This window comes from Phalacrocorax carbo, chromosome Z (assembly GCF_963921805.1).
Source record: "Phalacrocorax carbo chromosome Z, bPhaCar2.1, whole genome shotgun sequence".
Classification (NCBI taxonomy): Eukaryota; Metazoa; Chordata; class Aves; order Suliformes; family Phalacrocoracidae; genus Phalacrocorax; species Phalacrocorax carbo.
The window spans coordinates 68,971,096-68,986,508 of record NC_087548.1 but is presented as its reverse complement, the minus strand read 5'-3'; the positions used below and the strand labels follow the sequence as shown (position 1 = coordinate 68,986,508).

At 44.5% G+C, this 15,413-nt stretch overlaps 1 protein-coding gene across 1 annotated transcript in view; it reads right to left on the bottom strand.

Moving 5' to 3' along the window:
- The window catches only part of DGKQ (diacylglycerol kinase theta), a 99,719-nt gene extending 85,687 nt beyond the window's left edge, over nucleotides 1-14,032 (bottom strand). The window contains exon 1 of the mRNA XM_064438008.1: nucleotides 13,769-14,032. Within this exon, the coding sequence (XP_064294078.1) occupies nucleotides 13,769-13,988 (220 nt within the window). The 5' untranslated portion in view covers nucleotides 13,989-14,032. The remainder of the gene's footprint in view (nucleotides 1-13,768) is intronic.
- Between the last annotated feature and the right edge of the window lie 1,381 nt (nucleotides 14,033-15,413).

Sequence of the window (15,413 nt, the reverse complement as noted above, 5' to 3'; positions counted from 1 at the left end):
GAGGGTAGTGGTCAACGGCACAATGTCCGATCGAGATTGAGGGACATCACTTGTATCTTGGGACCAGTACTGTTTAATATCTTCATCAATGACATAGACAGTGGGATCAAGGGCACCTGAAGCAAGTTTGCAGTTGACACCAAGCTGAGTGGTGCCGTTGACCTGCCTGAGAAACGGGAGGCCATCCAGAGGGACCTGGACACACTGGAGAGGTGTGCGTGTGAGAACCTCATGAGGTTCAACAAAGCCAAGTGCAAGGTCCTACACCTGGGTCAGGGTAATCCCCAGTATCAACACAGGCTGGAGGATGAAGGGATTGAGAGCAGCCCTGCAGAGAAGGACTTGAGGCTACTGGTGGATGAAAAGCTGGACATGAGCCAACAATGTGCGCTTGCAGCCCAGAAAGCGAACCAGATCCTGGGCTGCATCAGAAGCAGCGTGGCCAGCAGGTTGAGGGAGGTGATTCTGCCCCCCTGCTCCCCTCTGGTGAGACTCCTCCTGGAGCACTCCATTGAGCCTTGGAGCCCTGAGCACAGGAAGCACACGGAACTGTTGGAGCGGGTCCAGAGGAGGCCACAAAAATGATCTGAGGGCTGGAGCACCTCTCCTGTGAGGACAGGCTGAGAGAGTTGGGGTTGTTCAGCTTGGAGAAGAGAAGGCTCCAGGGAGACCTTATTGCAGCCTTTCAGTACTTAAAGGGGGCTTATAAGAAGGACAGGGACAGACTTTTTAGTAGCACCTGAAGCAATAAGACAAGCGGTAACGGTTTTAAACTGAAAGAAGGTAGATTTAGACTAGATAAGGAGAAAAAGTTTTACAATGTGGGTGCTTAAACACCAGAACAGGTTGCCCAGAGAGCTGGTAGATGCCCCATGTTTGGAAACATTCAAGGTCAGGCTGGACGGTGCTCTGAGCGACCTGATCTACATGAAGATGTCACTGCTCACTGCAGGGGCGTTGGAATGGATGACCTTTAAAGGTCCCTTCTAACCCAAACTATTCTATTATTCTGTTCTATGAAATTCTATGAGAAAGGCGAGTTCTGCATAGACTTTACTTTCTCCCTCTTGAAAGACAACTGGAGCAGACTTCCCACCTGTGAAATGAAGGTGAGCACAGAATTTCAAAGGTGTGCGATTCTAGCACAGAACAGGTCCCTGACATTAAGAGCTTTTTCCTCTTTGGACAGATGGAAGATGGCTAGTGCCAAGCTCGGATTCAGACCCATAAAGCACCAACACCTTCCCTTCTCTTGAGGATTAGGCCAAAGACAAGACAGTGTCCTGGGGATAAGGCACTGGTTCACTGATGGGAAGCCAGAAATCTCCAAGAGGCCTACAGCATCAGGGAAGAGCTCAGCAACTCAACTCCTGACAGTTCTCCAAAGAAGGTCCTCCAGAAGAAGAGGCATCCCACTCACAACATGGAGCTGCACAGGGAGCCTGGAAGGACATACCTTTTGCCCTCTGTCCACAGAATTCATCTTTCCACTGCATGTTTCTAGCATAGTAACACACTACTGGGAAGTCACACCCACCCTGCAGCAGCCACAGACCATCAGGATGGCTGTGGCTCTCCTTCCAGCAAGAAGGAATTACAAGCTCCCAATCTTAGGGGCTTAGCAGCGGTACTCAGTGATGCTGAAGACAGGGATCCTGAAAAGAAAGTCTCTGAACCACAGAAATCTGTCTATCTGAGGGCAAACAACCAGCACTCCAGTAGCTCTTCTGTACAGACTAGAGGATGAAGATTGCCCATACAAACTAGATGCCAGCCCATGTAACACAGTCATTGCTTTTTGCCAGGTCTTCCAGACTGCAGCCTATACACAGCCAGAAATGGTCAAGTCAGCTTGAAGCCTGACAGAAAAACCTCTGATAACCCTCACTGCACCTGCAGTGAAAGGATATAGCTCCTAACACCCCTGAGGAGAGAAGAGAGGTCTTCTAATGACACCCAACTCAAGATTTCAGCAAGATGCCACAGGGGTAAGAAGAAAATAAAGTACCAGATACCAGTACAGACAAGCCTCTTGAAGACCACTTAAACATCAGTCTTTTTCCCTGGTTCTGTCTTAAGCTGGAGCCTCTTTTGTCTTCTGCTGCAGATTGCCCATGTGATCAACCGAACCATAAATTAAAAACATTGGCTAGAGCAGAGAGGTGCCAGCTCTACAGCATCTGTAAGTCAAGTGGGACAGCTGGGGCGGAGAAACATGTATAGAGAGTGACATGGAAAACACAGCTGAATGACAGAACCACCTAGTGTAGGACATGCACACCAGTGCCACAAATGCTAAAGACATGGTACTTACGTCCCTGCAGCTGTTGTCTGCAACAGCTTCTCCAATTTACTGCTTTCAGGGTGATGCTTTACAAAGAGAAACTGTCAATTGTTTATCAGCACTTCCCAGCTGACTCACAGATACTGGTCAAAACAAAGAGCTATAGCTTACACTATTCAGAATAGAGTAGCACAACAGAAAACACCAGGCAGCCTGACCCAGCCCTCAATTTTAAGGAAAATCCACTAAAACAATATGACATTTACTGCAAGCATCCTTATAACTAAAATTCATCATGCTTAGGGAACCTACATATGCCCTGCAGGTTTCCAGCCCTCACACATGTGGCCTCCTGCACCACTACCACTGGTTGCCCATTATAGTGCATGTAACTTTACACACCACAATGTCAATGTCGTAATTCAAAAACTAGTTTCTGAAAACCCACAGATGTGTTGAAAACAACACAGATGTCTCTTACAAAAATCAGGTCCTGTTAATGCTTCTGCAATTTTAGACATATTCAAGCCAAAATGCCTCCCCACTTTTAAGTGGGAAAGGGAAAGGACAGCAGCACATCTTCAGCTTTGAAATAGAAAAATTTGAGTTACACTTAAATAAACAGGGTGGATCATAGCAGAATTTAATGTGTGGTAGGACTTCACAAGCCATAATGGCATTTTGGCAGAAAGCTCTGATGTTGACACAGTTGCCTGGAATCCCTCACAATAGCCAAAGATTTGGAGACATTCTCAACAGTACAGTGCTGCGAGTAGCTGTAATGCAGTCCTGTGCACCTATGGGGCTATCACCAGGGGCAGACAATATTCACTGCATACGCATCCTGTGCACACAGAGCCTCAGTGAGTTTACTCAGTGCTGTAGTGGGGGGAAAAACCCAATAATTCCCTCCAAAACACACATAAGCATTTGAATGGACCAAAGGAGGAGGCAGAGGCAGCATTTTACATAAAATCAGCCCCCTCCACTCAGTGAGATAACTAGTAAGCAGGAGGGTTGAAGTCCCTAGAAGATGCACTTCCTGCCATCTTGCCTTTAAAAACTGGGCACAGAACATAAAAACATAATTAAAAAATCCTGAAGATAAAATAAAAAACACTGCTAATCTTGGCTACCATAGGACCCTCCTATGTCCACATCACAGTTATAATTTTTAAAAGAAATGCAGAGTACAATTAAAATATAGGCCAAATTATTAATACCCAAGAGAAGGGTATTCCTCTTTTAGCTTTAGGGTAATCTCAGCATTATCTGGGGCATCTCAACACTTCCTATCACCACAAAACAAACAAGTGAAGGAAAAACACCAAAACACCCCAGTTGCCATGGCAACCTCTACCTCATTCCTACTGGGACTCATTTCCAAGCTGCACCACAGACAGAAGTGTACAAAACTATAGGATTTGAGTGAAAAACACAGCTGGAGAGAGAGAAGAGAAAAAACATAAAGCAAAGAAAAAGGGTCCTGTGCCAGCTGGGTAAGTACATTCAGTATTTTCTTCAACATGGTTGCTACGAGGGTATTGACACGGTCAGGAAACTAAAGGCAAATGATTTATACACTGGTGAAATCAGAGGAAAATAAAACACTCACAGGGCACTATTTCCAGAAAGGTGAGCAAACTGAAGGTGCTAATCTCCGAGTCACTTTCTTTTAAGCACTGCTCTTAATTTTATTATGAATTTCAAGCATTTAAAAAAGATTCCTCTTAAGAAAGAGTGAGGATTTCAATTCCACCACTTAGGCTTGAGTCACTGATGAGACTCAGGACTATACTTATCTTGAATTTAAGGAACAATCTCTTTCACTTCAGCAAGGTCATATATAATTCATAGAAGCTGAGTGTTTGTATCTACCTGGAGGACAGAAGACTGCAGTGTCAAGTTATATACGCCACTTATAAGTACAACAGAACTTCCGAGGTGCAACAGCTTTGTTCACAAAACAGTAAAATTAAAAATCTACCCCCAAGAAACTATAAATTGTTCCTAAAGAGGGACTAAATGATCTCAAGGTTTTGTTTATTTTGGTTTGTTGTTGTTTGATGTGGGGTTTTTTTAATCAGGCTGGCAGAGCAAATTCTTGTAGCACTTGCTCTTCATTTATTATCTAACATAATCAGCTATTAATTTATACACATGAATTACCAACGCATGCTGAAAGGTTCTTCTTCACATGACACCGTATTTAGAAAAAGTGACACCGAGCAAAAGTACCAAACAGGTATAATGTACCCCTCCATTATCTTCCCAGACTTGGGAAAAGGAAGGGGAGGATTTATTTTTTAAATAATCTATTTGCTCCTCCTGAATAAAACGTGCTTAAATAAAAATACAATGGCTTCAGGAAATCTCAAGGCATGTGCAGACAGGAGCTATTCTGGAGCAAAGAGAAAATAAGAGGAACAGAATAAGAGAGGCCAAAACAAGAATGGACACAACAATACTTAGCTGTTTTGACAGGTATTTTTAACATTACAGTATTTTTCCCTCCTACTTCAGCCTATTTCTGAAAAAGGCTGGGGAGGTCTGATAGTGTGAGGTGCTGTTGGGAATATGCGGCACCAGTTAACTTCTCTTCTTCACAAAAGAAACTACAGGCATGTAAGTCAATGGCACAGAAACCGAAACAGAAATATTTTCACTTATGTTTGTTTTTAAGGTTAAGTCTCTGCTTCCACACCTCCTCGTTTTCGGTTACATGCTTGGTTTCTCACTCTTCTGTTTGCAGAGCTAAGTCTCCCCGGCATCCAGACAGAGGGCTGGAATATCAAATACAACTGCAAGTGCCATTTTTCTCAGATATCAAGCCCTTCCAGAATAAATTTGCAAAATGTGTGCATCAACTTGTAGAAGTATCTCAAGATTTTCAAACTCTCTAAATATTTGTGAATATCCAAGACGTTTGAAATCAGCTTTTCCAGTCCCCTCTATCAACACTGTTTTGAGACGAGGTTTAATGTGAAAAAGCAGTTTTTCCTAGGTCATGCTACTTAGGCCACACCTTTGTTTCAAGTCTAAGGGCTTCTTTCTACAGCAGATACATTCCAGGATTGCTAGCCCTAATCAGGTTCCCATGCAAATTTGTATGCGTGATCACTTACACTCACTCTGGTACCCTAACTAGATTCTGAAGAAAATTTTTCACCTCACATAAGGCATTTTTTTTCTGAAAGAGAGCATCCACAGTCTCAAACAGGACTAGCCTTCTCACTTCTCAGATCCTTCCCTCATGCCCTCTTCATGTTTAGAGGAATCTTAGCCATTTCCTTGTATTCTTCTGCCTTCTTTTGAAGCTCCTAACCATGCAATGATTTCAGTGCTGAGGAAGTAGTTTTGTTTGAAATGCTTAAGGAACTGGTTAGTGCAATACTCCTACACTTGCTGATTAACAAGGTGTACCAGTTCTTATCTCCACATGCTGTAGAGAAAGTACTGCAGAAAAAGGACAGACTCATTTCCTGAATTACATAACAAACCAAGACATTAAAATGTGACACATTCTGCCAAGGAGAAAGAAATGCAGTAAGGAACAGAGATTTTTTTTTTGCTACATATTCTTGCACTTACACTGGAAGTCCTGTTTCCTAGCCGCTGTAAGCTAATACTACCCTGCAGAACAACACACTGCTTCTGTTTTAACACCTGAAGTTCAAATAATTCAGTTTTTCCCAAGCACATCTGTTTAGCAAAGTAGTCAGAATGTCTCTAGCAGTCTTCTGTATATAAAACCTCCAGGGACAGATCAAATTGCAGTCAAATACAGTAATTTTTATTCTCACTTCTACTTGCTTTATATCTTAATGTTATTTTTACACAGTAAGTGGCTTGGCATTTATTATACATGTGGTACTTAAAAAGCCAAGCAGGTGAGCAATATCAGCATGTTATATTGATAATCCTAAATATACTTCCAAGTAAATCAATCATATTCAATTTTGAACAGAGAAGAAGCAACATATATGAAAATACAAATGCATGGTTTTTTCACATGTATCTATATGTGTGTGAATATATGTGTATGACTATATATACACACACATACACAAACCCACATTCTTCCAGAGCAAAGCAAAATATTTAAATAAAAACAGGAAGTGAAATTAGGGGTTGACTGTACTCCAGTGAAAAACAAACCTCCACAAGTGACGCAACAAAAGGCAACAATATGGTTTAAAAGGAAGAATACTGTGGTGGCACATTTAGAAAAAAAAAAAGTAGTAGTACACTTCCACTTAGTTCCTTGTCACATTATGATATACAAATGTTAGTTTTTGCTCTCTGCTTGGGAGTGTTTCCTAACAGCCTTCTCTCAAAACTGAAAGGTGCTATTAAACAAAAAGACTGGCTGGGGAGGGGGGGAAGAACAGGAGGTGATCATTTAGAAATGTCTATATGCTATACATACACCCTGTTCTTTCCCCACTGGAGCCGAGTCAAATTAAGTACATGACTGTAACTTAGTCACCTGTCTTCAATAGGTGTTGCATGTTGCAAAAGGAGTTTTGCCAAAGGGATTTTCCTGAGCCAGGTCAGGATGGTCCTAATGAGCAACAAGTAGCTCAGAATGAAGACAGTTTGAGCCGATGAAATGCAGTGTTAGAAACAACTCCAGAAGAAACTAGTGACATAACCAAAAAGCAAAGGTCACCTGGGGACAGCCTGATTCAAAGATAATTCAAAGCTGCCACCCGAGATAAGATCTCCAAAATCAGGAAGAGAATCAGGTCTCTATTGGATAGTACGCAGAAAAGCAACATTACGGATGAGCTACAAAGAGCACCTAATCAAAGAGGAGAACACAGACAAGCAACAGAGGGAACCCACTGGAAACAATGCAGCAAAATTCCTTATCCCTGGACCTGGAATTCAGAACAAGGCAGGGTGGTGGTGGTGGACTCAACAGAAACATCCATTACAAACTGCCAAGAGGAGAATGAAAATTAAAAACCTTGCATGTCATCTTCCATGGCACTATGACTAGGATACCCCACCTCAAGATCAGCATCTACACTTGGGTAATAAATGCCCATTGCACATAACACGCCCCTTGTTATAATGCAATTGTCAGTGCAAATTGATTGCTTAACGGGGTTTTTTCACATAAAAAACCCCAAGATGCTGTCAAATGGTATCTGGTATTTTACTGAAACAAAAGTAGCATCACTACTAAAAAAAAATTGCTGATGACTAAGACTGAAGGAGGACAGCATAATCACACTCAGATGTGCGTTGCTGCATTAAGATGTGCTATATCCTATTTTAATACAAGCTTCTGCATCTATAAAGAAAGAATGCACACAAGAAGGCACACCACCTTTAGAGAAAGGGGAGTGTTCACAAAATGTGCTGGTTCCCAAAAAGAAACCAATGCTAAACAAGGGGGCAACATGGAGCTAATGCATGCAAACATCACAGAAAATAGGAACAGGTAACTGCTTCTGCACCCATGAAGTACTGAGGTCACTCATGACTGAAACTCTACCCAAGTTTGAAAGAAAACACTGTGAAATGACTTAGTACAATACTTAGAAAATGTTTTATGATGAAAGCCTTAAGAGTTCAATGTCCTTTGTGTTTCAGAAAGAAATAAATAGTCAGGCATTTATCTCCCACACAACTGCAAGAAAGAATAAAAGGCTTTTTAGACCCTTAGCACAGCACTGCAAGAACTAAGGTCCACAGAAAACTTACCCGAGGAAGACTGAAAAATTTTGTTGCGAGATAGAAAGAACCAGAGGTCATTAGCCTAAAAGATGGCTGAGGAACACCTGAACACATTAAGTCTAAGCACTATTAGATGAAAGATCATCTAGAAAGGAAACCTGCAGAAAGCAAGCTGCAGACAACTCCAGACCACGATGGATTGACAAGCACCTTTTTTATTGCTTTTGTCATTTATCACCAAGTCAGATTGAGGCAGTACCACACATGAGATACAGAAGTGCTGTGCAAAGCCTGGTATTGGGTTGCTGGCTTTAGCACTTTCTGCAGTAAGTTATATCCTACATAATTCAGTTTCTGGACTGAAATCTGAGATAACACTATCAACACAAAATATAGCTTCCAGCTACAAAAGTTGTGTGCATCCTCGCAAAGCTCCCTGTCCTTTCCTCTGCATCACTGATGGTGATACTGATATTTCCCTCCAAAGCACTGTCAGAGGGATGCAGGGAAGAGCATAAATTCTCCAGTACAAAATGGATTATCCTTCAAATCCAGACAAGTTGCATCTTTCAGTGTCAGTCAATACTCCAAACATTCTCCCAACATATGTTTCATCTTGACCAGAACTGAACTAAGTTTCTGTGACAGGGTTCCTTTTGGGGAGTGTTTTTGGTGGGTTTTTTATCTTTCTGTTTTTCTGTCAAAATAGTCTTTGTGTTTGTTCCCAGGATGGATTCAGAGTCACATGGCTCAATCTAAGTTTTAAATGCAGCACAGTCACATCTACTCAACAACATCTCAACCACAAATTTACAAAGCATCTCAACATCAAACACCTTATTGTTGCACGGAAAGGCCCCGCCACTGACAAGGAACCCACTAAAGGATAAAGTGAGCAAGTCTTGAAAATTCAAACTGATTGTGGGATAGAAGCAAGATTTTACTGTGGTTTTACCTTCTTGCAGCTTTTATCTTCCGTTCAAAATGCACCAAAAGCAAGCCAAGCTCATCAGAAGGAAGAAGAACTTGTTTTGCTTTTGAACTGCAAGCATTAAGACATTCTGGGGAATCTCATACATCATTCACTTCCTTCAAAACTGAGCTGAACAGAACCAGCAGGACCAAGGATGTTCCAGCTGCCTGTCCCAACAACAGAACTAAATAGAAAGGATGAGAGTTCAAGGGGATAGTTCCTTGTCCCTTTATTCCCTGCTACTATTTCCATATCCCTACAAACTCCCTATTGGTCTAACTCCCACCTTTAAACTAAAACACACCTTCCCTGACTGACTACAATTTCTTAGAACAGTCTTTAAAAGGATTAGACTCCATTCAAAACACATCCAGAACATGTATCCCCATACCGCTGCAGAGATGGTGTCTGAGCACCTCCAGGTTCCCCTACACCAACGAGGCACAACGTAGCTTCCCCATCTCTGGGACATGCCTGTATGAATCACACCAGCTTTATGGCTGTCTTCCTAAGTCAGAGATCTATGGCATAAACATAACTCCAATTCACCATTTACATTTTATTCTGGAAAAGCTGCAGTGTTGTCAGCCAACATCTGAACCAGATTAGGAGAAATAGGGTTTTCTGTATCTTGGAATAAGTTTTGAGGTTCTCCTTAGAATACAAAGCCAATACAAAATCAGAAAACAAGGATGCTATTTCCCGAAGTCTTATTTGACTTAGTGCCTTTATATCAAGACAAGTACCCTACCTGCTCAAAAGACATTTCCCTAGTAGAAAGGGACACAAAACATACCAGAAAGACCCTGACTGGGGCAGGGGTAGGAGTGTTGGTGAGGGGGGGAGCACCCGAAAATGGCTAAACGATTCTGCTAAATTTGTGAGTCATCTTGCTTATTCCTTAAATCCCTTACATTTTAGCCTTGGCTAAAATAAACCAAACCAAGTTCACCTTAAAAAGATTTATAGCACTGGAAATATTTGTAGCCCCCAAAATGTATAGATTCACAATTCTTCCTGCATTTTTTTAAGCCTTTATGGAAAAAGAAAAAGCACTGTGAGAAGAAGCGTATTTATTGGTGGCTAAAATAAATCCCAAACTCCAAATTAAAATATCTGCTAGCTATTTTTAGAGTGTATGAAGTTGGTTCCTCTGTGCACTACTGACAACTCAACTCTCTAATTCCTATACAGACCTAATCTATTTAATATTTTTCATTTTTAAGGTGCACACACACACTGACAGAAACCCAATCATGCTGCCTCTTCCTCACCAAGCCTGAGGAAATTTAAACCCCCTCAAAACTGAAATGATCAGGCTTTGGAAAGCAAGAGCAATGTAAGAGAGTAATCGTTCATGTTACAATCCAAATATCACTTATTCTTACACACACACACATATCAAAGGAAGTGACAGCTATAAAGAGTAAAGTGGGAAAAAAAAGAGGGTTTTTTACAAAGGGTTTACGGAAAACAAACTTGAAGGCAGGGTGGGGAAAGAAGGAAAAAGTAAACCACAGTTGCAAAACCCTGGTTGACTGAGATTACAATAAATATATGCACAAAAGCTTAATATAATGACATCTTCGGACCCAGCTGGACACCTAATCCACATAGGAAGACTACTGCCTTCCCTGTAAAATTTCAGTTATAAAAACACCTTGCCAATCTAGCAGGAGAGCTGCAGTTCTCCCCAGGAGTACCTCCTGTCCCATAAAAAGTGCTGCAGTGGCATGGCCCTGCACTGGAAAGGGAAACAATATCTTACTTTAAACAGAGGGATAAGATCCAGGACACTCTGTGCCTTGTACAAAGAGCATCAGAGTATCTCTTCTATGCATTTTCAGAGTCCACAGGAAGAAAAGAGCAGGCCCACTTATCTTGGCCTGCCCAGCCAGAAATGTGTTAAGATTCCATTATAATTTCTTATGCTTTTGCTACACAGGCATGTAAGCCACATGGGCAAGTGCGAGTCTGCTGAGCAGTTCGTAAGTTCACCGGAGAACTCCACAGACCTGACCATTCACATATAGAAAATGCCATCTTCCAAGGGTCAAAAGCACTATCACAAAACTCAAATCCAGGTCATTTAGGCCACACAACTCCTTAAAACAGTGACAGGCAGGAGCTTTCTCCACACACGCCCCCCACCCCCACCCCCACCCTTTCTTTAACTGATGAAGTCTTATCAATATTCTCAATTCCCTTCAAAGTTTGGAAACCTTCTGTTCTGACCAAGACTTGCTTCAGGAAAGGTCAACACAAAGACATCAGGAGACTGAACATCCACAGATTTGGAACAGAAACCATTGCAAATTCACCCGGAAAAAGGCCCCTCAACGGCTTCATTTCAAAACCTGTAGGTGGTTTGTCAAAAGGACTCCAAACAAAGACAACGTCAGCTCAGCTGCAAATACACCCCCAATCCTAGTCTCTCTGGGGAGAAGAAAAAGGAGACAGTGATTAGCTACCAGGTTTCTCCAGTCTACTGCAAACATTTCCTTCACCAAAAGCTGGGGAGCTGTTTCGGTTTTTTAATCAGCCTGGCACTCCTGGAGATCAACCTTTTATTACTTTCTAAAGAACAATGATCAAACTCCATTAGTTAAAGCAGGTAATTATTAAACAGAATTTGCTTAAAATATCAGTCAAGAAATATTAGCATTTATTAAATAACTTGAAAAGAACAAGCTGCCAAGCTATTCAACAAGGTACAAAGGTGTATACATGGCTGTCAAAAGTGGCAACCATCAGCAAATGACCCATCAGGTATTTTTGAAATCTGTTGTTTAGCAGCTAAGTTGTGGGAAAAGACAAACATGACACTGAACATAGCTGGTTGAAAACAGGCAAACAAACAAAAATCAGTTCTTCACCCAAAGGAGACACTGCCGTGCCAGGTGATGTTACAGGTTTTTTTCCCCTTACCCTCTGAGCAGGGAATGCTACAGCTAATGAAGACTAAAAGACTGAGTATTTTCCTCTCTCTCATTACCCCTCATACACCCGATTTGTTTGGGGTGGAGGTTTCAGATGTAGGCTTAAAAGAGAGATCTTAACAGTGCAGCTTGGAAGCTCTCATTAGATAGTGGTGCTAACGATCCTTACCCTAAATTCAGCCTGAGAAGCCAAAGAGGAAAAACAATCCCAGACCACAAACTGTTAACACAGTTTTCAAACTAGGAAAAGACCCTAAATTCAAGGTCGAGCTCTGCACTACCTTTATGTATGTAGTACGTAGAATAAAATTAAAAAAAAGTGAGACATCCCACATGAAAGCCTTTCACATTTTCTTACCTGTTAACACACCAAAGCCACTCAGCTCTTCAGATAACAAAACTGGCACCTGACTGCCCACTTTTGTGGAAACTCCAATAACTTGCTTTTTTTAAGGCAATGATATGATAAAGGCTACAGAAGACTTGCTTTGTGAATTTTCACAAGTTAAGAAATTTTCACTCGAGTTTGGGGCTTTTTTGCTGTTAGGGTAGGCAGTAACTTTCTGCTACGCAGACAGAATGACACATCTCTCAGCAAAGTTTTAAGCAAATACAAAACTGTTCTTGCAAGACTTTTTTTTGCACCACTGAGGAACACGACTTCCACTCAATCCCACACCCTCCTCAACAACAGCGACAAAATGCTGGAGCTACTTCAAGCACTGCAGGGTACTTGCTCTACACCCACAGCTGACCGGCCCTGATACCACCCCAACAACAGGTTCTTGTACAGCCCTACTCCTCTAGATGTGGTCTTGGAGATGCAACCCAAGCCAGCTGGGCTGCATACGCTCAAGAAGACATCAAGGTGTTGCTTGGTTTTGTTTTGTTTTTTTTTTTAAACAGGACACAGGGAACCCCTCTTTTCCCTATGACACTGTTCGGATTCACTGCATCAGAACAAGCCATAATTTAGTCACCTCCAGGAACCTCGGCTGCCACAGCAGCCGGCGGGGAGACCCAGCTATTCCTTCTCCTCTCCCTGGCATCAGCCCAGGTTTGAAAGGTTCAAATTCCAGGCAGGTTGTGGCTCCTCCAAGCCATCGAACTTTTTGGCAGATAAGGGCACCCCGGGACGGCTCCGCTGGGAGCCACCGACCACCCCGGCAGAGCCTGCCAGGCTGGTGGGTGGTTCACAGCAGATCCGTGTGGGGCGGGCAGGGGCAGCACTGGATCAGGGCAAGCACCCGCGCTGCCGCACAGGACTGTGCCGTGCCACCCCTCCGATTTTTCATTATTATTGTTAGAAATGTATCATTATTCTTAGTTTTAGCGTTCCTTCCTTCAGTTTTAGCGTTCCTTCCTTCAGTTTTAGCGTTCCTTATTAGAAATGTTATTGCTAGAATTGTTCTTACTATTGTTAGAATGTATTATTATAGAATTTGCTATGAATAGCAAAATTTTTAGTGTTGTTGTTGTTAGACCTTTTTATTATTGGCACGTATTATTACCAAGAGTAGAATTTTTAGCATTATTGATGGTTTTAGACTTTTTTTTTTAAGAATTTATAATTATTATTAGAATTTTTAGTAGTACTGTTGTTAGGCTTTATTATTAGGGTTTATTATTCTGACTAGAATTTTTATTACTACCATTGCTATATTTTAACAGAATATATTATTTTTGCTGTTGGAATTTGTTGTTAGCAGCAGTAGTAGCGGCACCGTCAGAAACGATGTAATGCCCCCGCACCCCCGGGACGCGGCGGCCGTTCCCAGCCGGTCCGGCACCGTCGACACCCGCCGCGGCCTGCCCGGCTCTCCGCACCCCCCGGGCCCGGCCCGTCGCCCACTCCGGCTCCCCGCTACCCCCGGCCGCCCTTACCCTCGCACTGGTAGCCGGCCAGCCCCCAGATGAAGTCGGTGCAGTAGTGGCAGAAGGTGGGCTTGGTGAGGGTCACCCTGCGAAAGCCGTGGCCCGGCGCGCTACTCCCCCCTGCCGCCGCCGCCGCCGCCGCCGCCACCAGCGCGGCACGGCCCCGCCCGCCCAGCACTGGGCTGGAGGCCGGGCTGCCGCCGCGCAGCGAGCGCATCCCCTCCGCCATGCCCGCTCCTCGCGGCGCGGCACCGGCCGCCGCTCGCCTTCGCTTCCGCCCGCGGCGGCTCGGGGCGGGCGGGGGCGGTGCCCCGGCAGGGCCTCGGCAGGCGGCGCCGCGCTGCCCCCTGCCGGCCGCGCCGCGGCACCGCGCAGCCCTCGCCGCGGGGCGGCACAGCCACCCCGCCGCCGCCGCCGCGAGGGCCGGCCGCCCTCCCGCGGGCCGTCGCCGTTCCGCCCCTGGCCCGGCGTTCTTGCTGCGAGCTCGGCTTCCCCTGAGGGGTCCCCGCTCCCGGCAGGTGCGAATGAGGGGACTGAGAGCGCCCTCAGCAAGTTTGCAGACGACACCAACTTGGGCGGGAGCGTTGATCTGCTCGAGGGTAGGAAGGCTCTGCAGAGGGACCTGGACAGGCTGGATTGATGGGCCGAGGTCAGCTGTAAGAGGTTCAACAAGGTCAAATGCCAGGTCCTGCACTTGGGTCACAACAACCCCAGGCAACACTACAGGCTTGGGGAAGAGTGGCTGGAGAGCTGCCCAGCAGAGAAGGACCTGGGGGTGTTGGTTGACAGCTGGATGAACGCAAGCCAGCAGGCGGCCAAGAAGGCCAACAGCATCCTGGCTTGTATCAAGAATAGTGTGGCCAGCAGGAGCAGGGCAGCGATTGTGCCCCTGTAACTGGCACTAGTGAGGCCACACCTTGAATACTGTGTTCAGTTTTGGGCCCCTCAGGACAAGAAGGACATTGTGCTGGAGTGAGTCCAGAGAAGAGCAGTGGAGCTGGTGAAGGGTCTGGGAACAAGTCTTATGAGGAGCGGCTGAGGGAGCTGGAGTTGTTTAGTCTGGAATGAGGAGGCCGAGGGGAGACCCTATTGCTAGAGCTACCTGAAAGGAGGTTGTAGCGAAGTGGGTGTTGGTCTCTTCTCCCAAGTTACTAGTGATAGGACGAGAGCAAATGGCTTCAAGTTGCACCAGGGGAGTTTAGGTTGGATATTAGGAAAAATTTCTTCACTGAAAGGGTTGTCAAGCATTGGAACAGGCTGCCCAGAGAGGTGGTGAAGTCACCGTCCTGGAGGTGCTAAAAAAAGTATAGGCATGACACCTCAGGGCATGGTTTAGGAGGCCTGGTGGTGTTGGGTTGGCGGTTGGACTTGATGATCCTAGAGGTCTTTTCCTACCTTAACAATTCTATGAATCTATGAACTACGGGTGGGGCACAGAGGTGCACGTGAGCATGGGGGAAGAAGGTGGGATGGTGTCAAAAAATGGGCTTCTTCGCGGCTGCGCGGGGGGTAACACGCCTTAGAGGGACGGGTGTATGTCAGTGCCCCGCTCCCTGCCGGTGCCTTGCCATCAGTGGCAAAGCCAGAGGAAGAAACATTGAGGCAGGGAAGAAAGACCTGCTTGTGAGAAGGGCTCATCACAAACAGGGAGTGG